The sequence below is a fragment of the Hipposideros armiger genome, unplaced genomic scaffold, assembly GCF_001890085.2.
Source record: "Hipposideros armiger isolate ML-2016 unplaced genomic scaffold, ASM189008v1 scaffold_417, whole genome shotgun sequence".
Lineage (NCBI taxonomy): Eukaryota > Metazoa > Chordata > Mammalia > Chiroptera > Hipposideridae > Hipposideros > Hipposideros armiger.
The window spans coordinates 1005749-1028130 of NW_017731767.1; the positions used below are offsets into that span (position 1 = coordinate 1005749).

At 51.6% G+C, this 22382-nt stretch overlaps 2 protein-coding genes across 4 annotated transcripts; both read left to right on the top strand.

The window, feature by feature from the left end:
• The first annotated feature begins 2236 nt into the window (after positions 1 to 2236).
• YJU2B (YJU2 splicing factor homolog B) lies at positions 2237 to 15206 on the top strand. Of its 3 annotated transcripts, none has more exons than XM_019664214.1 (11): positions 2237 to 2317; positions 4447 to 4535; positions 4805 to 4849; positions 6084 to 6137; positions 7669 to 7751; positions 9137 to 9192; positions 10850 to 10910; positions 11738 to 11880; positions 11969 to 12141; positions 14275 to 14413; positions 14536 to 15206. In XM_019664214.1, exons 3-11 carry the CDS (start codon positions 4847 to 4849, stop codon positions 15006 to 15008), a joined length of 1185 nt encoding a protein of 394 aa, XP_019519759.1. In that variant the 5' UTR covers positions 2237 to 2317; positions 4447 to 4535; positions 4805 to 4846; the 3' UTR covers positions 15009 to 15206. The 3 variants fall into 3 exon arrangements, with proteins under 3 accessions (XP_019519759.1, XP_019519760.1, XP_019519761.1); XM_019664215.1 differs by lacking the exon at positions 2237 to 2317 and adding an exon at positions 2488 to 2816; XM_019664216.1 differs by lacking the exons at positions 2237 to 2317; positions 4447 to 4535; positions 4805 to 4849; ... (1 more) ...; positions 7669 to 7751; positions 9137 to 9192 and adding an exon at positions 9239 to 9358.
• Positions 15207 to 15296: 90 nt separating this feature from the next.
• MRI1 (methylthioribose-1-phosphate isomerase 1) lies at positions 15297 to 22255 on the top strand. The gene is made up of 6 exons (XM_019664218.1): positions 15297 to 16354; positions 16433 to 16671; positions 17467 to 17642; positions 18700 to 18876; positions 18955 to 19179; positions 21986 to 22255. Exons 1-6 carry the CDS (start codon positions 16220 to 16222, stop codon positions 22111 to 22113), a joined length of 1080 nt encoding a protein of 359 aa, XP_019519763.1. The 5' UTR covers positions 15297 to 16219; the 3' UTR covers positions 22114 to 22255.
• The last annotated feature ends 127 nt before the right edge of the window (positions 22256 to 22382 follow it).

The following is a 22382-nucleotide window of genomic DNA, read 5'->3' on the forward strand; positions in this document are numbered from 1 at the left end:
TGCCTCGCCCGGGAAGAGCACAATGATGGTGCCAACTTGGGCCAGTGAAGCAACGTCCTCCACAACTAGACTGAAGAACAAAAGGACAGCAAGTTGTCTGTTCCCCTTCCCCCAATTCCCCAGCACTGTTTCCATCCCCCCAATTCCCCAATAAAAATCTAAAAAGAAAAAAATAAATAAATAAAATAAAACTATTTGCTTAAAAAAAAAAAAAAGAACTTCCTGATGCTTAAAGCCTACCTCCTCTTCTGTCATTCTCTTGTCCCAAAAGCTGCACCATGATCTCGGAATGCCCTTCCCAGCCCACAGTTTCTTATTTAAAATGTTTTACAAATATATTTGTAGGCATTTATTGCATTTTTTTTCCCATGGGCAGAGCTGAGATATCCCACTTTACAGATGAGCAAACAGAGGTGAGGTGACTTGGTCAGGGTCTCCAGAGCTAGAATGCAGGTCACTTCCTGCCACACTGCCCAGGCTGGCTAATTGCCCTCCTTTCCCTAAGTCAGTTCCCTTAGCCCCACAGGAACTGGCCAGCATTTGGTATCATTATAGAATGGTCTCTTCATATCCCAAGCTGATGTTTCAGTGCTATTACCTGCCCTGTGTGTGAGAACAGTGAGGCTCTAAACATCTCTTGAAAGCCAGGGGTTCTTACACTTCCCTTCTCCAAAATACCATTCACAAGTGACATTTTGTGGCTTTTCAGTCACTATCTGCTCATTCAGGTGCAAGACAAGGACTCAAGCAAAATCCAGCTGCTGCAAGCAAGATTACTGGGGCTGAACGCAGCTCCATCTTGTTCCTCAGGATCTGTGAGTGCCTCTGCCCTTCCCCACTTCCTTTGCCTTGCTTTGCCTCATTCAGCTCAAGGGTCATCCTTCACAGGGATCTTGCTGACCCTCACTCCTTCCCACTCCCAAACACCCCCCCCTCCTTGTTAATGATTCCTCTGGGTGCCCACCACAGCCCTTATGCCCACCACAGCACACAACCCAAAGCAGTACAGCTCAGAGGTTAACAGAACAGGTTTAGCATCAGCAGATAGTGGTCAAATCCTCCACCCCTCACTAGCTGTGTGACCTTGGGTCAGTTACTTAATTTTTCTGGGCTTGTCTCATCATCTGCAAAATGGGAATGCTAGTGTATCCATCTCTTAGGAGCAGTATTCTCTGAGATAAAACATGTAAGTGTGTAGTGAACACTGATGAATGACCCCTGGTGAATCGTGAGCACTCAATATGCAGCACCATAATTACATGAGAACTGACTTGCAAGAGCTTTAGAACAGAGCCTGGTACCAAAAAATATAGTAGTAGTAGTACTATTGTCATCATTTCTCACACTGCCCTTGATAAATTGCCAATTGATATGTCTGTCTTCTCAATGAGAAAAGGGTGTGTATTTTACTCTCAAATCCCTGTGGCCTGGCATATAGCAGGCACCTAACAAACAGCTGTTGAATGAACAAATGAACAGATTCTGTTAGGCCCTACAAAGGCATAAAAGTAAATTCAAGGACCAGCCAGGTGGCTCAGTTAGTTAGAGCACGTGCTCTTAACAACAAAGGTGCCGTTCGACTCCTGCATGGAATGGTGGGCTGCACTCCCCACCCCCCAACTAGATTGAAAGCGGTGACTGGACTTAGAGCTGAGCTTGTGCCCTCCACAACTAAGATTGAAGGACAACAACTTGACTTTGAACTGATGGGTCCTGGAAAAACACACTGTTCCCCTTCCCCAATTCCCAGGTAAAAAAAAAATCTAAAAAAATTTTTTAAAAACTAAAAATAAATAAATAAATGGCCTTAGCTGTGTTCCAATAAAATTTTATTTATGGGCATTAAAATTTGAACTATATTATTTTCACAAGTCATTAAAAACTTATTCTTTTGATTTTTTTCCCCCCAAACATTTACAAATGCAAAAACAATTTTAGCTTGTTACCCGTTCTGGGGCTGGTTTGGTTTGGCCCGCGGAGGCAAGAATTTGCCCACCACTCTTACTCTACTATGGTTTCTAGGGGGCGAGATCGCGTTCCGGGGAGGTCGCCTACAGGGAGGCCAGTCTCTGATTGGGCCAGTCAGAGTGGGAGGGGCCAGAGGTGGGGCATCCTGACGTGCACGCGGTTGGAAGGAGCAGGCCTGGATTGGTCCACTTTGTGCGGCGTGTGAGGCAATCAGCCAATCAACGTGGCGCTCCCGCCTCGCCCCGCCTCGCGCAGGCGTCTCCGTCACGCGGGGAGTGCGCCACGCCCCCTTGCGCTCCCAACTCTCACTTCCCGACTCGGGCGCGGCGTGACGTCAGAAGTAGGCCAGGTAAGTGCGGGCTGGCGGAGGGGCCGGCAGGCCCGGGAGGCCTGGGTTTCAGGCCGCTACCTTACCCGACCTCGGAGCCGTCTGACGGGGACTAGCGCGTCAAAGGTCGCGGGGCTGTGCGGTCGCGAGCCGGATGTCCGGAGCCGGCCCAGATCCCAATCGCGACCCCCGCTCCGGCGGTGACCCAAACTCAGCCCTGGCCCTTACTATACTTGTAGGGCCCCTCGATTTTCCTCACTGGGTTGTGGTGAAGATTTTGTAAAATGACCCTTGTAAAACGATAGACATGAGAACTAATCAAAACTACCGTTTATCTCGGTGTCAGCCGCTGCTCTGAGAACTTTATTCAACTCATTGAATCTTTAACAGCAACCTTATCAGGTTGATACTTGTGTAACTCCCATTTTATAGATGAGGAAACTGAGGCCCAGAGAGAGGAAGCAACTTGCCAAAAGTCAAGCCACTAGCAAGAAGCAGAGTCGGGATCCGAGTCCAATGAGTATGTCCTGGGCAAATGCAGTCTATAATTACTCTTGACACCAAGGACCAGAGATTTCAATTACATCCACCCTAGACTCTCAGCTAGGGTGGTAAAGCCATGTTAGGACCCCAAGCCCCTGTAAACGGAGTCCTTTGTGCAAACACTTCCCAGTGTGTTATTTCATCCACAGCAACCCCAGAAAGTCAGTCCTGTCGCCTTCATCTACTCTTTCCAGGAAATACGAATTTAGGGAAGCTCAGACACTGGCCAGGGTCACCCAGTGAGTGAGAAGTAAAGTTGGGATTCAAGCCTAGGGAGCTGTGACCTCAAAGCCTGGGTGGGCATTTAGCTATTTTGTTGGCAAAAGCATTTTTAGGTTGGAAGGGACCTTAGGAAAATCTGGTCCAGGGCCCGCTTTACAAATGGAGGACCCAAAATGGAGAGAGATTCAGGCGAAAGCAGAATAGTTCACAAGTGCACCTGTTCCTCCGCTCTGCCTCCCCATCAGCTTCTGACCCTGGGCAAGTTACTTAAACCCCCATAACAACTGGAGAAAATAGGGACAGAATACAGAGTAAATGAGGCAATGATGTCTCATGCAGCACCTGACAGTAACCGTTAGCGAGCACACAGCTAAATTGGCAGAAACAAGTAGACAAAGCTTCCTGACTAGCACAGGGAGCCGGCAGACTACTCACAGGCCAAAACCAGCCCACCACCTAATTTTGTACAGGCTGGCAGCTAAGAGTGGTATTAATGTCTTAAATGATTGGGGGAAAATGAAAAGGAGAATAATATTTTGTGACAGGTAACAATTGTGAAATCATGCAAATTACAGTGTCCCTAAAGTTTTATTGGGAGTGCAGCCACACCCATTCATTTACATAGTGTCTATAGCTGCTTTCTAGCTATGATGAGCAGAGTTGAGTTGTTGGGACAGAGAGAGTCTGGCCCACAAAGCCAGGAGTGTTTACTATATGTTCTTTAACAGAAAATTGACAATCCTCATTCTAGAGTACTCTTCAGCTCCTCATAGTGTGTCTCTTTAGAGTAAAGTAGAACTTCTTTTAATATGACCTACAAGTCTCCTCCAAACATGCAGGGGGTGTACCACCCCCAATTTAAGGAGCCCCTGCATTTGATGCCTGTGTCACCCGCACTGATTCTTATGGAAACTCAAATCAGGTACCAGTGGTTCATCCATCAGCTTTTATCAGTGACCAGGCACTGTCCTCAGGGCTGGAGATAACAGCAAGGTGAGAGCTGGCAGAGGAGACAGGCTCTAGACAAACAGACAAAGGGTGATGTGATAGGAATTCCAGGGATAGGTGACTTTGGATCAGGTGGTCGGACGAGGCCTTGGACAAAGGTAATGTTTGAGCTGAGACCTGTGACAAAGAACACACAGCTGGTGGAGGAGCATTCAAGGCAGTTGGCCTGTACCTACTGAGTCTCTGAAGGCAGCCAGGAAGCCATTGTGACTGGAATAGAGTAAGCACAAGGAAGAGGGGTGAGAGGTGAGCTCGGAAAGGCAGGCAGGGACCCAAGCCCCATTGGCCATAGGGAGGGGTTTTATATGATACTCAAAGCAATGGGAATCACTGGAGGGGTTTAAGCAGGAGAGCAATCTTTCAGATTTATTTTTTAGGAGAGTCTCCTGGTCCCTGTAAGGAGAACAGACCTTGGGAGTCAAGGACAGAGCCAGGAGACCAGAGGAAGGCAACTGCCCTGGTCCAGGTGAGCAGTGATGGGGCCCTGGAGGGGAGAGAAGTGTCAACTGTCAATATGTGTTGGAGAGTGGACAGCACACACTCTAAACAGACAAACGTTGCTCTTTGAGTGCCTTCTACACCTGAGAGAGGCTCATCTGAGTTGCCACCACCACACCCAGACTGTATCATCTTCACAGGGAAGCCATGGACCCTCCGCCAGGCTCCCCAGGTGGGTGGGACTGGGCAGTGGGTTGACACAGCATAATCAGTATCAGTGCCTTGTCGTCTTTTCAGATTGGCCACGTTGAGGGTGAGGACCAGTAGGCGGCTCCCAAGATGGTGAGTAGACTGACTTATGTTCCTTGGGGTTCTCTTCTGGTCTTCATCGGACCACTTCCAATGGCCCCTTCGTCCCCTACAGTCCCCACCCCTTCTCCGAGCTCTAAGATGGTATTTTCAAACTCTGAATTTATGACCTTTTGGTGCAGTGGTTCTCAGACTTGGCTATGTGCTAATATCACCCAGGAAGCTTTTTTTCTTTTTTTGATTTTTTTAATGAGATGAAATTCACATAACATAAAATTAACCATTTTAAAGTGTATGATTCTGTGGCATTTAGCATACTCATAATGTTGTGCAACCATCACCTCTATTTAGTTCCAAAACACTTCCATCACCCCTAAAGGAAACCCCATCCCCATTAGCAATCGCTCCCCATTCCCCCTCCTCCAGCTCCTAGCCAATCTGTTTCCTGTCTCTGTGGATTTGTCTGTTGGCGACATTTCATATAAATGGAATCATACACAATGTACCTTTTATGTTTGGTTTTTTTTCACTTAACAATGTCTTCCTCCTTTTCATCCACACTGTGGCATGTGTAAGACCTTCATTTTTTTAAGGGCTGAGTAATAAGTCATTGTCTGGGTGGACCACATTTTGTTTATCCATTTATCCATTGATGGGCATTTGGGTTGTTTCCACCTTTTGGCTGTTGTGAATAATGCCGCTATGAACATGCGTGTACAAGGATTTGTTTAAACAACACATGTTTTCCAAGTTACTTTTTAAAAGCCCAGGGTCCAGGCTCCACCCCCCCAGAGCAGGTCCTCTGTCAGGAGTTTTCTGGGGGTGGATCCCAGTTATCAGTATTTTAGAAATTCCCTAGGTGGTTGTAATGTGAGACCCACTGCTTTGGTGAGTCGTTCAGTCAACTCAGCAACTGGCTGCCAGCATTTAAAAAGAGAGACTCCCCAGCCAAAGTAAGCGTTGTTTCATGAAACCTGTGCCTCAGCTATAGTACGGGTATATTTACATGGTTGCCATGTTAAATATGTTCTCCTGTAAGTCATGGTCCAAAAAAACCTGAATGCCATTGCTCTAGGAGAGTCGAACCCTCGTGCAGTTTTCCATGGCAATGACAGTGGGTTTTTCTCCCAGTTCACCAATCCCCGATCAGACATGGAGCCCAGGGCCATTCTCTATGATGTCCCTCAGTCTTCCCCATCCAGGTCCTTGAGGTGACTAGATCTCCTGTGGAGTCTTCTCTGAGTCACATCTTTCTTTTGCTTTCCAGGGTGAAAGAAAAGGTGTAAACAAGTACTACCCTCCGGATTTCAACCCTGAAAAGGTAAGGGGCAGGCTTTCTTCTCTATGTCCACGGTAACAAAGAGATGCCACAGAGCAGGGGCCATAGGCACCTTGTTCCCTCCTGAAGTTGGAGCCATGCTGCAGAAGCATGGGCGACCCTAACGTCTCCCTGCCTTGTGCTTGTCACATGAGTCTTGGGGCAGTCTTCATTCCCAGTAGTAAATGTGGCTGTCATCAGTGACCTTATACACTGCCCAGCTTGATGTGTTTCTAGCAGAGCTCGGGATCTAGGTCAGATCCCCTCACTGTCCCAGCTCCAGCTTCTCTGGCCGCCTCATACCCTCTGCTGTGTCCTCTGCCTGGAACCTGTTCCTCCTTTTCACCGTAAGGCTCCTTCCCTCCCTTTAGGGAAGGGCCTCCCTGACCATTGTCTCGTTCTCTATCTCATCACCTAGTGCTTTATTGCTCTTCATAGCCCTTATAATTCCATGACGCATTATCCATTCATGTGGGTATTTCCCTTCTCCCCCCATTAGAACATACACTCCACTAGGGCAGGGATGTTCATCTGTCTTGTTCACAGCTGTGTCCCCACACTGGACGCTCAGAAAGGCCCGCTGATTGAATCAGTGCATCTTGGCTATGTGACCCTGGGCACATGACTCAGCCTCTCTATGCCAATTTCCCCATATGTCAAAAGGAAATCAAGGGCCGGCCGAGTGGCACGATAGTTGGGAACTGGCTTGGGACGCCAGAGGACCCCAGTTCGGATCCCACATGTGAGGGCCAGTGACACTGCCCTCTACAGCTAAGATGCTGAACAACAACTCAACCTGGAGCTGGGCTGCCATGGGTTGCTGGCGACGGTGTGGGCTGCAGCCCCTGTGGCAGTGGGTTACCATGGGCTACCGTGTGTAGCCAGTGGCCAGTGTGAGCGGCCGTCAAGCCGCAGTGAGCGGCCATCCAGAGGCCGGCGACTGGTGTGCCTTGCCCATGAAGAGCGCAATGATGGTGCCAACTTGGGCCAGTGAAGCAACGTCCTCCACAACTAGACTGAAGAGCAAAATGACAGCAGCTTGTCTGTTCCCCTTCCCCCAATTCCCCAGCGTTGTTCCCATCCCCCAATTCCCAATAAAAATCTTTTAAAAAAAAAAAGAAAATCAAGCAACCTGTCCTCACAGAATTGTTGAGGGATTAAAATGAGATGATGCATATAAAATAGCCAGTGAACATTTGCCAATATTGTCATCTCACGTAATTCTCCCACAACACCTAGAGGTAATTACAATCCAGTTGACTGACGGATAGGGGAAACCGAGGCTCAGGAAGGCAAAAGGTGAGGTCACTACCCGGAATCACGTGGCTCTTTCAACTCCTAAATGGGAGAGAAAAGATTCAATCTCCTGTATTCCTGAGTCCAACCCCACTGACTTCATCAGGTCCTCTGTGCCTTTCATTTTTCCATTAACACTCCTGGTAGGTCATAAGAAGAGGCTTCTCTCAGCCTGTGCGAGAGCATGAGCTTGCCCAGCTCAGGAGTGCTAACTGGCTCCCTCCTCCTTTCTGCACAGCATGGCTCTCTCAACCGGTACCACAACAGCCACCCGCTCCGGGAACGGGCTCGGAAGCTGTCCCAGGGCATCCTCGTCATCAGGTAAGGCTGGAGGATGCCTGTCCCTTGTGTCACCTGACCTCAATGTCAAGGAGAACTCAGCACCTTGATTTGCCCAGTGCTACAGGGTCTTAAATCCATAACGCAGAAAGGCACTGTTTTAGTCAGCCATTGCCATGTAACAAAACGATAAGCACGTATTATTCCTCACAGCCTGTAGCTTAGCTGGATGCCTCTGCTGGGCTGAGCCAGGCTTGGCTGACCTGGACCAGGCTCTCTCACATGTTTGGGAATTGGCTGGCTGAGGACTGGCTAGTCCAGCATGGTGTTGGCTGGCATGACTGGACTCCATTCCACGTGTCTCATCCTCCAGCCAGCTAGCCTGGGCTTATTCATATAACAGTGTCAGGTTCTAAAAGAGAGTGAGCAGAGGTGCATAAGGCCTCTTGAGGCCAAGACCCAGAATTGGCACACCATCACTCTGTCCCATCGATTTTGCAAAAGGGGCCGTAATGCAGGGAGTAGGGTAGTACACACCAACTCCTGAACCACTGCAGAGTCTCATTGCAAAGGGCACGGATATGGGGAGGATAAAGAATCACAGCCATTACTGCTGTTGAGCCAGGACAGTGGCCCTTCCCTTGGGGTTCTCTTGTTTCTGGCCAGTGTTCCGTGACAGGAAGCAGAAGCCAGCTGTGTGTCCCCAGAAGGGCAAACCCTTCACTTCCTTCTCTTGAACTTTGACCTCGGTCTCTGGTGTCCACCCTGGACCTGAGCAGAGGATCCAGTGACAAAACCATCAGAGGCGGGAATATCTATGGAAAAGGAGTCAAGATACAAGTCCCAGCTGGGGCCTCAAGAGGCACAGGGCTGAAGGTCACCTCAAAACTCCCTCCCTGTTTCCATGCTCCAGAGCTGACCAAGCTCACCTGTGCATGCCACTCCCATCCACTCTGGTAGCTGAACCCTCACCTTCTCTGTACAGTGCCTTTAATTCACCTCTTTATTCATTACTTAAGGTTTTATTTTAAAAGGGAAGCTCTGTCACTGCTGTTCATGGAAAACCAGAACCATATGTCACACATAGAACGGTGAAAAAAATGTAGTGACAGTACAAGCATTTGACTAACTTGAATGGATACCAGTGCCCCATATGGCCTGCTTCTCCCTCCACTCCAAGCTGTTCATCTGCTGTAGTGAGGCGTGGAAGACACGGCAGCTCCCACAGAGACGCCCTGGACTCGATAGTCTGGCCAGAGAGCAGCAGGCTGGGACAGTCCTGGCCGTAGGAACATTCACCCACCGTTCTTTATCCTCCCTGTGTGTGTGCCCTTTGCAGTGCAGTTGCAACCGGATTTTCGGGTGTGGAGACCAAGGGAGAGCCCAGTGGATAGGATAGGGGCAGATAAGCTGTTTTCTGTTTGTAGATTTGAGATGCCGTATAACATCTGGTGTGACGGCTGCAAGAACCATATTGGCATGGGTAAGCTTCCACCCACCCCCTGCTCCCACCTCCCTACCATTCAGTCCCACAAACATTGAAGCCCCTTAACCTCAGGTGGCGTCTCTACCAGGGGCTCCCAATCAGGAGTCAGGGAGGAGATGGCGCCCAAATGACTGGCAGGCTGTGGACACCTCATTGCAGATCGGTGAGCAGGCCGGGCTCTGGGTTCACTTCCTAGCTGGGTGATCCTGGGCAAGTGACTGAGCTTATGTGTGCCTTGGTTTCTACTTTAAGTAGAAACATCTGTAAAATTCAAATGTTATGAATGTCCACCTGTGTGTACAAAGTGCTTAGCATATAGCACATGCTCATAAACCAAATTTGCTGCTACCCTGTTTCCCCGAAAATAAGACCTAGCCGGAAAATAAGCCGCAGCATGATTTTAGGTGCCAAAATATGGCACATTGGCATACTGAATATTTTAAACTGAAGGAGTTTATGGAAAAGGCACCCTTCTCCCTGAAACAGGTCATAAAAACTGCCTGTGAGGGGTGTGTGCGTGCCCTCCATGTCCTGAAGGAATCATGCTATGGCTTATTCGCTGGCTAGGTCTTATTTTCAGGGAAACACGGTATCACTGTCCTTATACTGTTACCATTAGCATTCGGACCCCTGACTATGCCACAGGTGCACAGGTAGATAGACAGGCATGAACCCAAGGCCATGCTCAGCAGTGATGAGACCTCAGGCAGGTGACTCAAACCTCCTGACTTTGTTTGCTCCTCTGTGATCTTCACAGTACCTCCCTCAGCTCCTTGCACAGTGCCTGGGCCAGGAAAGCAGGTCACTTTGTGAACAGGAGCCAGTATCTCTTGGTCAGAGTGGTCCAGTCCTTACCATGAGAGCTTCGGAAATGTAGGGAGTGGTGGTCAGGCCATCCCACTGCTTAGGAGTACAAGCAAACCCCTGTCACATCCCCCTGATCAGACCCAGCCAGGAGCATCTGCCCCCAAAGGCCATCAGGTGCTCAGGGAACAAAAAAATGGGGCTTGGCCTGACACCACACATTGGTCACCCTCACGGCTGTGAATGAAAGCAGCCACCCAGGAAAGGAAAAAAAAAAAAGCCAGGCCACGTATCCTGCCAGTCCAAGCTCTGTTTTTCTAGTTTAGCTTTTTAACTGATAAGCAAGGTCAGACAGTCAAGAATATATATCATTTAACCAGCAAAATGACAAAAAACCCGAACATTTTCTAGAAAAACAATAAATCTAACAAATAAATTTCAAGGTTCTTGGAAGCTTGCTGACCCAGGCCCTGTTCTAAACGATCATGTTTATTATTAACTCCTATGGTTCTCACAGCAACCCTGTGCAGTAGGCATTATAGTCATCCCTATTGCATAGATTGTGAAACTGAGGCCCAGAGGGGTGAGGCTACTGGCCTGAGCTCACACAGCTGGTGGAGTCAGAATTTCAACCCAAGCCCTCTGGCTCCCACCCACCCTCTGTGTGGCTTGAGCACCTGTCACACAGCCAGAACACAGCTCTGTCCCGCCTTGAATTTCAGTGCCCTCCCTAGGTGCCTCCCCTGCAGGGGAGCAGAATACCACCCCCATCTGCCCCCGCACCCAGGGAAAAGACACTGGGGTGGTATGAGCCGGAGCCGGAGCCTCCACCCTCTCCTTCTCTTCCCAGGTGTTCGTTACAATGCAGAAAAGAAGAAGGTTGGCAATTACTACACGACCCCGATCTACAGGTAGAGGCAGCCTAGCAGGCGTCTCAGGGACACATGGGTGGCCACAGGGTAAATGGGCTACAAAGGAGTCTGAGTGAGAGGGGAGCTTGTACCCTCTTCCTGATAGCCATTCCCTGCAGACCTGCCCCGGAAACCATCCTGGTCTGTCAATCAGGGCACATCCCTCGGCCTAGAACCCTCCATGGCTCCCACCTTTCTCAGAGTAAAAGCCTAAGTCTTCCCCATGGGTCTCTCCCCTCCCTGCCCTCACCTTCTCCATTCTTCCCCTCATTCACGCGGCCCCAGCTGCATAGCCAGCCTCCTCACTGTCCCTCACTCACCCCAGGGAGGCTCCCACCTCTGTGCCCTCCGCCTGGAACACTCAGTCTTCCCCAGACATCTGCAAGGCTCCCTCCCTCGCCTCGGGTTTCTGCTCCAACACCGCCTCTTAGGCCATTTCTAAAGTGGCCAGCACATGGGTTGCTTGTGCCTTTGCTGCCAACATGGCCCCTGCCAAAACATTAGTCCCTCCAAGAGCAGGTTGGCTTGATACACTGCGGTGTCCTGAGCAGCTGGTGCCAAACCTGCCACAGAGCAGCCTAGTTCAGGAGGGTTTGTTGAGTGAATGAATGAACAAACGAATGAATGAATGAATGAATTCCAGACAGAAGGTTAGTTCTGGAATGAGGGGATCCTGTCTGTCTCACCCATGGCTGTAACCCCAAGCATGGAACCTGGCACGTAGTAGGTGCTCAGTGAACACTTTTTAAATGACACACACGTGGAAAGAAGCAGGCATAATGTAGCCTGGGGTGTCCGCAGTGTCCTGATTCCTGCCTACCACCCAGGTTCCGGATGAAATGCCACCTCTGCGTCAACTACATTGAGATGCAGACAGATCCTGCCAATTGCGACTATGTGATCGTGAGTGGTGCCCAGCGCAAGGAGGAGCGCTGGGACATGGCAGACAATGAGCAGGTGCTGACAACAGGTGAGCGCCGTGGGCATCCGGGAAGCCGGCCCAGACCCTGAGCCTGAGCCAGGGCCCCGAAGGCCCAGCCGTGCTCTCACCCTTGCAGAGCATGAGAAGAAGCAGAAGCTGGAGACAGATGCCATGTTCCGCCTGGAGCATGGTGAGGCTGACCGGAGCACGCTCAAGAAGGCTCTCCCCACCCTTAGCCACATCCAGGAGGCCCAGAGCGCCTGGAAGGATGACTTCGCCCTCAACAGCATGCTGCGGAAAAAGTTCCGGGTGAGTGGGCTCTGACCTAGGGGTCACCTGGCGTCACCAACATTGGAGGGCAAGAATGCATGGCAGGTTAAGACCCGGATCCAGCCCTCGCTTCATCACATCTTAGTTATAGGCATGTCATTTCACCCTCTGAGCCTCAGTTTTCTCATCTGTATTGTGGGGACCTCACGGTACCCATGGGAGGCACCTAGCCCAATGACTATTATCTAGCATGTAGCCCTTCCCTTGGGACCAGCCTTCACTTTCAGCAGGTCTCAAAGGGAAGGTGAGCCTCTATCCTCGAGTGGTTGAGGCCTGACCCTGCCGTGGATATCAGGGGAAGGCCAGCAGGGCACTGATTTACTGATCAACTCCTAACACATTTTGTGGGCCCATTCAGCTATCCCAAAAGGAAATTTATAGATTGTCAATCCACCCCCAAATAATTTCCAAAATCATCCCTGCTATGCCCTGTGATAGAAAAAAAGGGGAAAGTCATTTATGATAAAATGTAATAATGTGTATTTCAATGTGTACATGCTTGGGCAAGACACCTGCACCTGTGTGAAGAGGCACTGAGGGCACAGGTGCAAATGCCGACTCGTATGCCCTGCAGCTTGGTCCTGGCTCAAGGACACTCCTAGGGTTGTTGCTGTCAGTGACCACAATGGCTTCTGAAGTTGTGCCAAAAATACTTGGTGGAGCTATGTCACAGGGAGTCAGATTCAGATGGGTGTAATATCAATGGGTTTCTCACCGCGTGAGTGTCTGGCAGGGCACTGTGAAGTCCTGTGGGACATGAGAACCTTCTCCCTCTTCTCTCTGTGGGGCGGCCTGTGCCCCTGGACGCTGCTAACAGAGCCCAGGCAGGAGCATCCCAGGCGACCCCAGGGGCTGCAAGCTTTCTCACCATCCTACAGCTCCCCTCTCTTCCTGTTTCTTTTTCTGATCATTCTATGGTCACCATTATTAGGAGTGAAATTACTCCTTTTCTTACTAATTATTTGTTACTGAAAGTGTATCCCTTCAACCAGGCCTGTGCCCTGAGCTATGTGTCCCCTACCTTCTGGGCAGCTCCACGTGAGATGTCTAATGCCCCTCAAATATAACACCCAACAAGACCACCTCAATTCCTAACCAACCCTGCCCACATCCTCCACTTCTCAGAAAAAGAAGGCATCTGTCCTTCCAGGTACTGAGTCCTCAATGCCTGGAGGTGGCCCCTTCCCCATCTCCTGTTAGCACTTCTGTCAGCCTCTACCTTCAGATGATACCTAGTATCTTGCTACTTCCACCACCCCCATCATCTTCTGTATGGAGCACCACAGTCCCTCCCACCGGGTCTCCAGGCTCCCACCCTCCCACCCCGCATAGTCTGTGAACACCTGGGGGCTTCTGTGAACACCTGAGTCAGATCACCTTGCTCCTCTGCTCAGAACCCTCCCTAGCTCTCAGACTTACTTAAAGTAGAAGCCAAAGTCCCCACCAGGCAGGCCTAAATGATCTGCCCCTTCCCCTCCCCAGCACCCGCTCCACCTTCCTCGCGCTCACTGTGCTCCAGCCACATTGGCCTCCTCACTGTTCCTCAACCACTCCAAGCACACTTCTGCCTCAGGGCCTTTGCACAGGCTGTTCCATCCACCTTGGAATACTCTACCACCAGATACCCACATGGCTCCCTCACTCTGATGTCGTTTCTCAGGTGTAATTTTCTTAGAGATACAGTCCCTGACCCTCCTCTCCACCCCGAGTCACATTTAAAGTTGAACCCCCTGCCTACTCCCTACCCCCTTCCCAGCATTCTTTTTCTCCTTACCACTATTGTCTCTTGCCCACTAGAATGTTAGTTCCATGAAGGCAGGGGTGTTTGTCTGTCTGCCCTCTGCTGTGTCCCCAGTGTCTAGAACAAGGCCTGGGACAAAATGGGTATTCTGTAAATATTTGTGGAATGAATGAGTGAAGAACATGTATTAATGACAATTGCACCTCCCGTTTGTTAAGCAACTTCTGTGCCCTGACCAATGTGTGAGGCCCTTTTCTCCCATGACCTGAGAGAGGAGGAAACTGAGACCCGGAGATCTGGAGTGATGCCCCCTGGGTCAACAGGCACAGAAGAGGCAGGGCTTTAACACCCACCATCCCGTCCCCCAACAGGAAAAGAAAAAAGCCCTGCAGGAGGAGGAGGAGAGGGACCAGGCCCTGCAGGCTAAGGCGAGCCTGGCCATCCCGCTGGTGCCTGAGACAGAGGACGACCGCAAGCTGGCTGCCTTGCTCAAGTTTCACACCCTGGACTGTGCGTGGGGGCTGGTGGCATGGGTGGGGAGACATGGGGAGTCCTGGCTGTGAGTGGGCCATGGCAGACCCAGGCAGAGGCTGGCTCTGGACCTCCATCCTCCCCTTTCTCCCTCTCCCCAGCATATGAGGACAAGCAGAAACTCAAGCGGACAGAGATCATCAGCCGCTCTTGGTTCTCCTCTGCCTCAGGACCTGGCAGCAGCAGCGGCAGCAGCAAAGCTGGCATTGTCCTGAAGAAGCTGGCCCAGAACCGCAGATCTGCGACTGCCGGCAGCCCCATCACCGGGGGGGATCTGGGCATCGTGCGAAGGCAGTCCCGAGAGGTCTCAGAGAGCCCCCAGCATGCTGCTGAGTCTGGGGAGCCATGGGTGTTAGAGGGCACCACCCAGGATAGGCCCACATCCACTCGAGACTGCTTTCAGGAGATAGCCAAGACCCCCAAAACCAGTGAGCCTCAGGAGCAGGATGGGAGCTGTCAGGACAGGCCCTGCTCTCCGGCTGGCTCCTCTCAGGAGGCATCTGTTTCACAGGACATGCCACACCCCTGCACCCTCAGCTCCTCCCTCGTGGCTGACTACTCAGACTCAGAGTGAGTAAGATTCCAGGGACTGGACCCACTCCAGGAAGCCCCTCACAGACTACAGTCTCCCTCGCTCACAAGCCCTCAAAGAGCTCAGACACTACCCCCTCCCCAGACCTCACCTTCCCACGTCATGAAGTTGTTATTTATTTGGTTCCAGAGAGGATGTATGTGCCTTGTAGGACCCCCCAAATTAAAGCCTGCTTCTTTGCCCCTGCCTTAGGTTACTAGACGGGCCCTCTCCCCTACCCTGCCACCCAACCAAGCTTGGCAGGTCTCGTAACAAATGGTGATGCTGGGGCTATAACTGTGATCACAACCATGATCCTCACCCAATATGAGAAGGGTTTCTTGTGGCTCAGGTTGGCCTGCAATCAGGGCAGACTTCCCAGAGGAGGTGGCACAGGCTGAATGCGAAGGGTGCAAAGGGGACCAGGCAGCAGGGAGGCCAGAGCTGGGGACACACGGGATGTCCATGCAGGTATAAGCTGTTCATTTTCCCCGGCCCATGGGGGCTCCTTAGGTCACAAAAACGGGCCCTAGCGTGTAGCTGCCTGTGAAGGAAGCTGGTAAACTGAGCAGAAAAGGGCCAAAAACAGCCGTGCATACACCAGGAGAGTCGCAGCCTGCCACCTCCCCCTAAACGGTGGAAAAGGAAGATCATTTGACAAATGTTGAGGAGCAAATACAGTGTGCCAGGCACTGTCCTAGCCACCACGGATACGGTGATGAACAAAACACCCAACCTTGCTGGGGCTGAGGTTCCGCCTCAATAAGTAATCTGGACGTCGTGGCCTCAGCGGCCGCCCCAGCCCACCAGCCTTTGCTCCCCAGGGGGATGGGAAGGTCTCAGGGCAGCAATAAGAGCCGTTTGGTTCCTTAAATCCCCAATTAGGACCACCAGCACTCACGATGGCTGGACAAGTTAGGCACCTGAAGGTGCCCACGTGGACTTGGAGTCATGCTATGAACACCTAACTCGTCAACCGGACGCTGAACACAGGGCCGGGCATCCAGGAGGTGCCTCGTAAATGGTGCCATCATTGTGGTTCCGAGGGGGTGGCTAACTTGCCGACCTTTGCCGGAGATAGTGGGATCCGCACTGACTGCGGTCCGGGAACCTGCGGCGCTGTTGTGCGCACGCGCCTTCTTCCGCGGGTGGCCCCGCCCCTCGGCGCGTGGTACCCTGCTCTCCGGAACAGCGAGGAGTGAGTTGGTAGCACAATGCCCCCGCTGGAAGCTATCCGCTACTCGAGGGGCTCACTGCAGATCCTCGACCAACTGCTGCTTCCCCAGCAGAGCCGCTACGAGAGGGTGGGCTCGGTGCGCCAGGCCTGGGAGGCCATCCGCGCCATGAAGGTGGGACGCAGCGGCCGGGGCTGAGGGTGGGAGGTGCCCGCACTTGTTGCCCCTGACACCCGGGTCCCTCCCCTTCAGGTGCGCGGTGCCCCGGCTATAGCGCTCGTGGGCTGCCTCAGTGTTGCTGTGGAGCTGCAGGCAGGTGCTGGGGGACCGGGACCCGTCGCACTCGTGGCCTTTGTGCGTGACGCGCTAAGCTTCTTGGTCACCGCCCGGCCCACCGCCGTCAACATGGCCCGCGCCGCCCGCAACCTGGCCGACGCGGCAGCCCAGGAGGCCGAGCGAGAGGGTGCCACGGAGGAGGCGGTCCGGGAGAGGTAGGGGGTCCTTGTGCCAGGCAATGCGCTGAGCAGAGGCTAACTCATTCTTGCGCACAGCCCTCCGTTTTACAGATGGGAAACAGGCATGGCGCGCTTAGTCCAAGGTCACACAAGCAGGACTGGGAGTTGACCCCAGACAGCCAGGCTCCTGGGTCCTTGAACTCCCTTGACGGTGCCTCTCCTGAACATGCCCAGACACACATACACACACCGCCCCCTTGGAGGCCTTTGTCAGTGCCACCTCGCATTCTCCCGGTTTTTGCTTTGAGGAATTTTATTTCCTGCCCTCTTCCCGCTCTCCCCTTCCACTCTAGCTACACCATTACCTTCATGTTCCTTGACCCCACCCAGCTTCTTCCTGCCTCAGGGCTTTTGCATATGCCTTTTCTGCAAGTCAGGTGTCCACAGATGCCTTCTCCTTCAGGTTTCAGGTTTCTGTCTTCCGGAACCCCCATATGTGACAGCTCATCACCACCACCATCCCTATTCCTAACTCCGCTGCCTTTTCCTTCACCTTATCTGCTCATCATTTGCCTCCCGCACTCCAGTGTCAGCTCCATAAAGGCAGAGATTTTTGTCTTGTTCACTGCTGTGCCCCCCAGCACTTCCCACACAGGAGGTGCTCTGTCAACATGTGTTGCATGAGTGAATGAAGTGACAAGTGGCAATAGCAGAAGGGTCCAGGCCTCACAGCTGTGAGAGGCTTTCAGCAAGGGAGCTGGGCAGAAAGAAGGGGCTAGCCCAGGCTTCGAGGCCTGGTGGCTGCTGCTGAGAGCCCCTTGTTGGCCCTAGAGTGATCCGCTATGCTGAGGACATGCTGGAGAAAGACCTCAAGGACAATCGGAGCATTGGGGACCTGGGAGCTCAACACCTCCTGGAGCGGGCAGCCCCCAAGGGCGGCAAGGTGACCGTGCTGACCCACTGTAATACTGGTGCACTGGCCACTGCTGGCTACGGCACAGCCCTGGGTGAGTGGGCTTCCATGGGGATGGGGGAGGGCCCCTTTTGGAGGCAAGAGAAATAAACTCAAACTACTTTTCCCATCCCCCCAAAATGGGAATTGATTAGAAAAGCTTCAAGTATGGCTGGATCCAGGGGTTCAAATAGCATCAGGACCCATCTATTTCTGTTCCTAAGCTCTGCCCTTCTGCTCACACTCCATGGGTTGGTAGAGGGTCTGCCAGTATTCAGATAAGGAGGAATAGAGCCACGGGTCTTATGCAACAGTGCCACAAAAATCTCTTTGTATCTCAGGGGCTCTGATGGGAATCACCTGCCCATCCAAGAGCAATCACTCTATGGGCCTGGCCTGAGTGGGCAGAGAGTAGGTAGGATGAGGACTCCCAGAGGACTAAGGGGAAGAGAGTGAGCCCCAAGGAAAGATTGGAGTACCTGTGACCAGGAGAGACAGGGACTGGGTACTGGGACTCAGACAGCAGATTCTACTTGACCCTAACCTCTCCAGATTTCCCTACCTGCCTGAGTCCCACCCTGGGACCTAAGAACTGAGGCCCTGATGACAAGACATTCATCCATTTACTCAACAAATATTTAGTAGGCATCTACTGTATACCCCACTATTCATGCATGCATTCCTTCATTCACTCAGTAGACATTTGTTAAGCATGTATTGTGTGCCAGGCACAGTTCTAGGTGCTGGGGACCCAGCAATGAACAAAGTAAACAAAATCTCAGCCATCGGGATAGGAAACTACGAGGAATAGACAAAAGCAAGTCAGTAAATATGTATGATGTGTTCAGAGTGATAAGTGCTGAGGAGGAAGAACAGGGAAAGAGGTCAGAGGTGTGGGGGGTTGCTATTCCCTGAGATGTAGCAATCAGGGAAGGACTCATTGAGAAGGTATTTTCTAAGCCCACTTGTACCAGGCAGAGGGAACAACCACAGCAAGGACCCCGGGGTGGCAAGCCTTTGTGGAGATCTGTGCCCCTAACCAATGGGCCACCCTGCCCACCTGTCCCTTTCTGTCTCATCCTGGCCTTCTCCTGGTGGGTTGGGCCCTGCAGGTGTGATCCGCTCACTGCACAACCTTGGCCGCCTGGAGCTTGCCTTCTGCACAGAGACCCGGCCCTACAACCAGGGGGCCCGGCTGACGGCCTTCGAGCTGGTGTACGAGCAGATCCCTGCCACCCTCATCGCCGACAGCATGGCAGCAGCTGCTATGGCCCACCGGGGTGTGTCAGGTCAGCAGGTCGGGTCCCTACAGGCAGGGCTCCAGGCATCCAGAACCAGGTGGTGACCCCCGACATCTTGCTCCCCAGCTGTTGTTGTGGGAGCTGACCGTGTAGTTGCCAATGGTGACACAGCCAACAAGGTGGGCACCTACCAGCTGGCCATCGCCGCCAAGCACCATGGCATCCCCTTCTATGTGGCCGCCCCCAGCTCCTCATGTGACCTCCATCTGGAAACGGGCCAGCAAATCATCATCGAGGAGCGCCCAGGCCAGGAGCTCACCGATGTCAATGGACTCAGGATTGCAGCGCCTGGTAAGCCATCGCTTGGTGGGGGGGAGGCATCACAGCATCTGGGCACCTCCTGTTAGATACTCCAGTCCCTTCACAGGGGGCAGGTGGCATTTGAGATGTCATCAGCCTTCTGGGGCACAGGCAGCTCCTTGAAGCCAATTTTTGGAGTGGAAACATCTTGGAGGTCAAATTCAAGGTCAGAAGTTGGAAAAACTTCAGCAAATTGTCTTGCCATTCTCCACCTCGGTTTACTTACCTGAAGAAGAAATAAGAAAAAAAAAAAGAAGAAGAAATAAGAATACTGTTCAGCCAAGTGCCTATGAAGAGACAGATATTTCTCAACTTCTCCTGCTTCCTGGCTATGCAGCTGTGGACAGGTTACCTAAGTTCTCTCATCCCTAAGAGCCCCAGTATTCCTGTCTGTAAGATGGGTTGTTATTATGACTTGCCTCTTAAACCCCAGGGCCTTCAGTGAATTAATGCATATGACATGGAGAACAGGCCCAGCCCTTAGTTAGTACCGATTAACAATTACAATTGAAAACCTTTTTTTTTTTTTTAAGATTTTTATTGGGGAATTGGGGGAGGGGAACAGCTTTTGGGAATCGGGGCAGGGGAACAGACAAGTGGCTGTCCTTTTGTTCTTCAGGCTAGTTGTGGAGGACGTTGCTTCACTGGCCCATGTTGGTATTGTCATTGCGCTCTTCCTGGGTAAGGCAGATCGGTCGCCGGCCTCTGGACGGCCGCTCATGGTGGCTCTTGGCCGCTCACGCTGGCTGCCGGCCACACACGGTAGCCCATGGCAACCCACTGCCACAGGGACTGCAGCCTACACCGTCGCTGGCGATTCACGGCAGCCCAGCTCCAGGTTGAGCTGCTGTTCACCATCTTACCTATAGAGGACAGTGTCACTGGCCCTCATATATGGGATTCGAACCGGGGCCCTCTGGCGTCCCAAGCCAGCTCTCAGTATTTTTTCTGTTTTTCGTTGCAAAAATGCGTCATGACTTTTCCGACAACCAGTACTATAGGGTCACCACCCACTAGTCCAAGTATGGAGTCAGGGTAAAAATAACTATGCAACTAAGTGGAGAGAAGTCCTGATAGTCTGTTGTTTTCTGCTGTGATTCCTTATAGATTTTTTTTAAATTTATTTCTTTTTAAGATTTTATTGGGGAATTGGGGGAGGGGAACAGCTCTGGGGAATCGGGGAAGGGGACCAGACAAGTTGCTGACCCTCTGCTCCTCAGTCTAACTGTGGAGGACGTCGCCTCACTGGCCCATGTTGGTATTATCATTGCGCTCCTCCTGGGAGAGGCAGTTACTTGCCGTCCATTGGACAGCCACTCATGGCAACCCATGGTGGCTCACAGCAGCTCACGAAAGCTCACACCCGCTGCCAGCCAGCCCCACCGCAGCACATGCCCTCGCCGGCGACTTACAGCAGCCCAGCTCCAGGTCGAGCTGCTGTTCACCATCTTAGCTGCAGAGGGAGCAGCGTCACTGACCCTCATGTGGGATTGGAACCAGGGCCCTGCTGCTCAGGGCTGGCGTCCCAAGACAACTCCTAACCAATGCGCCACTCGGCCGGCCCGCTTATAGCTTTTTAAAAAATAGATGCATTAATTCTGATTTTTTTTTTCTCATTGTTTTTTTTGGTACCTCTGCTTTCCTAGAGGCATAATTAGCACTGGTTATAATTCATAAGACTGTGGAAAGCAGAGTTGACAGCCTGCCCCCCCCCCAAAAAAATAGTAAAACTGGGGCAGCAGGACATGAGCGACACAGGCCAGTTATAGTCTGTGGCCTGACACTCTGCTCCCAGTTGTGAGAGGCTCCCACCAGTGGTCACAGGAATGCACACCCCAGGAAAATGGGTCTTTTGCCTTTTCCAAGAGAAGACTTACTTTTTTTTTTTTTTTAACTGAGCCATCCTGCCACCTGTTGGCAGCTCAGAGGTAGCTCAGCTCGGGCCAGGAATCAAACCGCGGTTGCTCAGAGCTCACACTCTTGAGGGAGCTCTTAACCAATTGAGCCAATCGGCTGGCCCTACATTTTTTTAATTTATGAAATCTCCCACCTTTTGAAAGCTGGCAGCTAATCCAGTGGTCTTAAAAAACTGTGAGCCAGAGAAAACAGTTACAGGCCACCAGTTTGCAGCCTTTTGTGTAACTTGTGATCTACACTCAGTAAATCATTCAGCAAATATTTCTAAGCAGCCAACTGATGCTAAGTGCTGGGGATACAAGAGTGAAAAAAGACACAAAAGTCCCTGCCCTCACAGAGCTGACAGTTTACTTAGGGAGATAGACAATGAACATGATAAATAACACAATTAGAGAATGAGATAAGGGCTGAGGAGAAATAAGTGAGGCAAGGAAGTATCTGTGCAGGAGGTTTAGGATGATCAGAGAAGTCCTCACTGAGAAGGTGATATTTGAGCAAAGACCTGAAGTAAATAAAACATTGAGTCATGTGTATATCTGAGGGAGAGCATCTAGACAGAGGGCACAGACAATGCAAAGGCTCTGAGGTGGATTCTTGGAGGTTCTTGAAGAGATCTTTGGAGCAGGCAGAAGGGGGGTAGTTGTATATAAGACTTCAAAACCTTTTCTGACAGTGACAATACAAGAGTGGTATATTGGCACCCAACTTGTTATTGGGTGCCAAAGTCCATGCTTTCATGCACTTTTGGGGTGAGTATCCCCAGAATTCTCAAGGATTCCCTAACTCCAAGAACCACCATGGTGGGGGACAGGTGACAACAGCTTGAGAACTTTCACAAAGCCAAATGCCTACATTCTTGCCTTCCCTCTCTCCCCTGCAGGAATTGGGGTTTGGAATCCTGCCTTCGACGTCACCCCCCATGACCTCATCACCGGTGGCATCATCACAGAGCTGGGTGTCTTTGCCCCCAAAGACCTCCGGGCAGCCTTAAGCACCACTGTCTCCTGAGGGCCAGAACTCTAGATGGAGAAGTAACCAACCTGGCTCTCCATACCCTACGTTGCCCCCAGCCCCCTAGGTTTTTTTGTTTGTTTGTTTGATTTTTAGCTGAGCCATCCTGCCACCTGTTGGCAGCTCAGCTCCAGTCAGGAATCGAACCCGTGACTCTGTTGCTCAGAGCTTGCACTCTTGAGCAAGCTCTTAACCAACGGAGCCACTCGGCCCCTCCCCGCCCCAACCTAGGTTTTACAATAAAACTTATTGAATGGCCTTCCCCA

Coding starts and splice junctions, on each gene's coding strand:
- YJU2B (XM_019664214.1), top strand. Junction 6,138..7,668: donor CGGATTTCAACCCTGAAAAG/GTAAGGGGCAGG, acceptor CTTTCTGCACAG/CATGGCTCTCTCAACCGGTA. Junction 14,414..14,535: donor CAAGTTTCACACCCTGGACT/GTGCGTGGGGGC, acceptor CCCTCTCCCCAG/CATATGAGGACAAGCAGAAA.
- MRI1 (XM_019664218.1), top strand. CDS start 16,220: ATGCCCCCGCTGGAAGCTATCCGCTACTCGAGGGGCTCACTGCAGATC. Junction 16,355..16,432: donor AGGCCATCCGCGCCATGAAG/GTGGGACGCAGC, acceptor CCTCCCCTTCAG/GTGCGCGGTGCCCCGGCTAT. Junction 18,877..18,954: donor GGCCCACCGGGGTGTGTCAG/GTCAGCAGGTCG, acceptor CTTGCTCCCCAG/CTGTTGTTGTGGGAGCTGAC.